This window comes from Andrographis paniculata, unplaced genomic scaffold (assembly GCF_009805555.1).
Source record: "Andrographis paniculata isolate CXL003 unplaced genomic scaffold, ASM980555v1 Contig32END, whole genome shotgun sequence".
In the NCBI taxonomy this organism is placed as follows: Eukaryota; Viridiplantae; Streptophyta; class Magnoliopsida; order Lamiales; family Acanthaceae; genus Andrographis; species Andrographis paniculata.
Genome location: NW_026137565.1, coordinates 2,595,654 through 2,600,715, shown reverse-complemented (window position 1 = coordinate 2,600,715; position 5,062 = coordinate 2,595,654). Strand labels below are relative to the sequence as shown.

The window sequence follows — 5,062 nt, the reverse complement described above, 5'->3', positions numbered from 1 at the left end:
AGAAAAACAGCCAAAATTAAAATAAATTTACAACAATTTAGAAAAAAATAAGTTTAATAATACAAAATAAATAAATAAAAACTGATTATATATCATCATAATACATAATATTAATAAAAAAATATTAATTTTAGTCGAATAAAGTATCGATAAGAACTTTGAATATTCTATAAGAATATTGGTCGTTATATAAAAAATTATCTAAAATAAATATAAAAATATCAATAACATTTGTTAAAGTATTTTTTTTTTTCATAATGTAGGAAGTAAAAATAAAAATGTAGATTGATTCTGTATACCAAAAATATCAGTTGAATTGTAAATAAAATATGCAAGAGAAAATACTTCTCTAGTTTGAAAGTATGAATAAAAGAGCGAATTAAGTACTTGAAATATTTTATAAAAGTATTGGTCATCATATAAAAATTATTTAAAATAAATATAAAAAATACAAACCTTCATTTGATAAAATATATTTCTCAAATACAAACGACAACTAAATCTTTGTCAAGTCGATGTAATGTTACTTTGTGATAATCCATATTGTAATACAATCCTCATAAATTTATTAATATATATTGTTTATGTATACTTATACAGTTGAATTAATTGCTTAGGATTTAAGGTGTTATAAGGAATTGTATAAATATGTAACACTCATTCTTGATAATATTATTACACAATAATTCAATTGATTCAATAATGAAATCCACACTAATAAGTAAAAAAAATAAAAATAAAATTGTGTACAACCTTTAAACCGCAATGCAATATATATTTACATTTATAAGGAAGGAGTAGTCTCAATAGAATAAAATATATGTAAAATAATAAAAAAATATTTAAAATATTTTTTAAAGTATTAGATGTACCATAAAAAAATATTTTAAATGAATTCGAAAAGTATAAACCTTTATTTGACAAAATATTTTTTTGAAGTATAAACAACAATTAAATTCATATCGACTTGATACAAAAAATTAAACATAACTAACTATCAATCAACTTAAAATATGTCATATTTGTTTAGATGTTGAATCCAAATCAATATTAGAAATCACCTAGTTGTAGATTCGAATTCGATGCATAAAGTTGGTGTTCGACTATGGTAGTTTAAGTTGACATTTGTGTCGCCGTCGACTGTTGGAGAGAGATTCAACACCAGTTATCATAAAAAAAATAATAAAAAAATAAGAAAAAATAATGAAGAATAATGATATATTTAGATTGTCAAACATTGTACTTTAAATATGTAGAAAATAATTTTTTTTATTGTTGTATCTAATATTATCCGTATGTGAATGATAGATGAATGAGAAATTTTAGATTATGTGGGGATAATGGCAAAAAAGTAACTATATTATTTTAAAGGTTAAATAAGACATTTATCGATAAATTTATAACTAGGAAGTTACATGAAATAAATAAGAAATTAGGAAGAAACAAAATTGTAAATAACAGCCGACAAAAAGTAACTTGGGAGTTAGACATTTAAGTAGAATTAATAACATTTTTATTAGGTCTTAGAAAATATATTGATATATGATAAAAAAAATAAAAAAATATTATTTTATTAAATAATTGATTTATTTCTAAGTGAGTAGAGTAAATATATATTATGTGAGTTTATGTATATATAATATATTTTTTTTTATAATATTGTTGCTACCTAAAATAACTCACTCTTATACTTTAGAATACCATTAGTTTGCATCACACTCAATAAATATAATACTTATTTGCTTTACACCATCTAAACATTGTCTATTCATATATTCATATGATAAAATATGAATAGTCACTTTATATGCTATTTTTGACAACTTAACCAACATCCTACCGTAAACATGATAATTATGATCGTTAGATAGATTAGAATTTTAAATGATATTTTATTGCTAAAGAAAATAAATTATTATAACTCTGTATTAATCTGTTAAGCTGTAAATCTTCCAGAAAAAAAATTCGACCGCGAATTTGGACGGTCAAGAATGAATCTCTAATACGAAATACCTTTAACGTCACTAATATTTATTGAAAATGAGTCCTTATAGTTTAAGGTTTGGACATAAATTCTATACTTAGAAGAAAAAACTATGCATCTTTTTACTATATGTTTCAACTTTACCTTTGCATTATTATTCATCACTTCCTCTTATAAATTTATATAAAATTTAAATTTTCATTTTTTATTTAAAATATTATATAAAACTTCTATCTTAAAAAATCATATCCATTATCTATTTATATTAATTCACACTCTAATTATTTCATATTTACAATGTTATATTTAATCAATGAATATATCTTTCTATTTAGAAAATAAAAATGTTATAATAGTGTTACAATGACAACATATCTATACATTGTTACATTTTTAATGTGTATGATTTGAAAAGTAACTAATTACAGACATTTTTAAATTTTGACTAGATTTATGTTTTCAAATATAATGTATCTAGTTAACATATTTAACTTTATCTTAATTAATTACCATTCAAACATTGTTACTAAATACCACATATTCATATGAGAAGTCTATTTGGTTACCGGAATTAGTATCGTCTTTGCCAATAGACGTAGAAATTTATTTTAAACCACGTAAATTATATTTCTTAAATCTTTCGTATTAATTTAGATGAAAAATTTATTATATTTTTACCGTATATTTTACAACAAACTTGTAATATAGTCAAACCCAAAAGCATTGGTTGTGAAAAGCCAAGACCCCATGATTGGGAATCTACATTTGACGCATTGTATCGAAAGTTTTCCTAATGTTGTGGTGGTCAATGATAAAGAGTACAAGAAGTTTGACAAATTAACTAAACCATCACTCAGGGGAAGCATAAGCTTCATGGTCCTTGGTTAGTATCGTTTGTATTATTTGATTTTGTAGTCATTTGATTTGAGTTATTTTCGATTGTTATGAAAAAGTTAAATACGGCAAGAAATATTTTGGATTACGATGGATTAAGATGCATATTTCACTTCACTATACATGTGAATGTGGAGTTCTTTGATACTCGAGCTCAAGAATATAATGGCTGGTTTCAATATATATTTGCCCAATATTACAAAAAATTAGAATTTTTGTGACAGAAAATTGTCTCAAAACTAATTTTTTCGGTTCCAAAAACCAGTAGCGATGGAATTTGTGATGAATTTTTCCATAGCAAAATGAAAAAAAATTGTTAGTTATATTTTGCAACAAATTACATTCATAGAAAATTTCATCGCAAATAATACTATAACTACCATTCCTATCAAAATCTAAACCAAATAAATTTCAAATCACACTAAATTGAAAAGTAATTTCTTTCATTGCTGACGAAATGATAAATGCAAGTCAAAGAAATTCGATCTATTATCATCGTAAATACAAGTCTATCCGAAATATAAAATCTTAAGGTACTGGATATGTAAATAGAAGTCAACTAAAAATGCAAACTGTTTAACTGAAAAAATAGGTATGACATATCAATTCCACACAACAAAAATTTAAGTGAAAATAAGAAAAACGTATATCATGTAACTTTGACTCAATGGAGCTTGTCCATAATTGATAAGTTCTTATCTACAAGAATGTACCTTCTGGTCCATGGCTAATACACTCATCAATATTCTAAACATAATCATCGACGTCCTGAATGTGCTTGTCCACGTGCTTATCGCAATCAGCCTATCCACTCTCCGGTTGTTGTAGGCACCCGTCAAACAGCTTACGAGCATAATGTAACTGTTTTTTTTTTTTATTATTATTATTATTATCTATAGTTTAATAAATAATAATCATTTTGTAACAGTTTTTTTTTTTTTTACCTACCCTATCATCACGCTCGTGATGAATTTCTCTGGCAGCTCGTGTCCTCGTCGACGACAGAATGGACGATATTTTGAAATTCTTCCACATGTTCAACAACAGACCGACCATCTACCATTTTGTAATCCATGAACTGAGCAACGGCAAACATTTTTGACCCGATATTTTCGGACTTGTATTTTTTCTCCAGGGCTTCCTACAACCCTTTAGCAGTCTTTATTTAACAATAAACATTGTATAGAAAACTAGTAAGACTACCGAGTATGGTGTTACATGTCATGTAATCACCATGAGCCAATGACGCACAGTTGGCGAGTGTTTGATAGTTAGCATTTGGCTCTGGTTCGGTTGGGTCGTTCCGTAGCACGAACAATGCAAATTCTACGGATGTTAAATAAAACAACATTTTCTTTTGCCATTGTTTGAAGTCCATCCCTATGAACGGTTGGGGAACCGGCACCTGGGGCATCATGTGCGGAGCATATCCCGAAGTTGCTGGGACTAGGCCGCAAACGCTGTATTTTGCAGTGGAAAAGCTACAGAGAGTGCAACAACAAATCTGGGGAATCCTCCGAAGCCTCCAGGAGCAAACCCTGCGAACCTGGCAGTTGGTCTAGTGTACGTCGGTGTAGAGCCGGCACCAGGAATCCCAGCTATAGCAGCACTTGACACTATGTTATTCACAATATCCTTAGTCGATAGTTCAACGAGGTCGACTCCGGCCGTTGACACGATCGGATTTCCGACAACATTCATGATGTCATCTTCGTGATCGTTGGCCGCCATTCTTGCAATATATCTACAAAATATTCATTTTTACGATTGTTGTAAATATAAAAATAATTATATTGCAAGAATACAATTATCAAAATAAATTCGATATCACAATAATTTTTACCGAAATAAATTCGATAATCACAATAATTTATTGAAATAAATTTCAATAATCAATTTATTGAATTAATTTGATAATCACGTCGAGTCGAGGTAGAACTTCTTTCTGTAAAAACGAATATGCCTTGGTAGTGCCTCCGGTTTGTGGCACAATGTTCTCAAAGATAAAATTCGTCTCCTAATTAGGTGACACCCCAATATTTCGGAGCTCCGGCGATCTAAAATGAGGTGAACTAATACCATGTCGGAAGGCTTGGAAATGAAGGAAACAAATAGGTCGAATGATACCAGAATATCGATTGGAAACACACTGGAAATATCACCAGAAATAATACATATTAGAGA

The 5,062-nt window shown here is 27.8% G+C and overlaps 1 protein-coding gene across 1 annotated transcript; it reads right to left on the bottom strand.

Moving 5' to 3' along the window:
- Positions 1–4,031: 4,031 nt before the first annotated feature.
- On the bottom strand, positions 4,032–5,062 carry LOC127248009 (uncharacterized). Its single transcript, XM_051270133.1, has 2 exons — positions 4,800–5,062; positions 4,032–4,622 (listed from the first exon to the last, which is right to left on the bottom strand). Exons 1-2 carry the CDS (start codon positions 4,958–4,960, stop codon positions 4,325–4,327), a joined length of 459 nt encoding a protein of 152 aa, XP_051126090.1. The 5' UTR covers positions 4,961–5,062; the 3' UTR covers positions 4,032–4,324.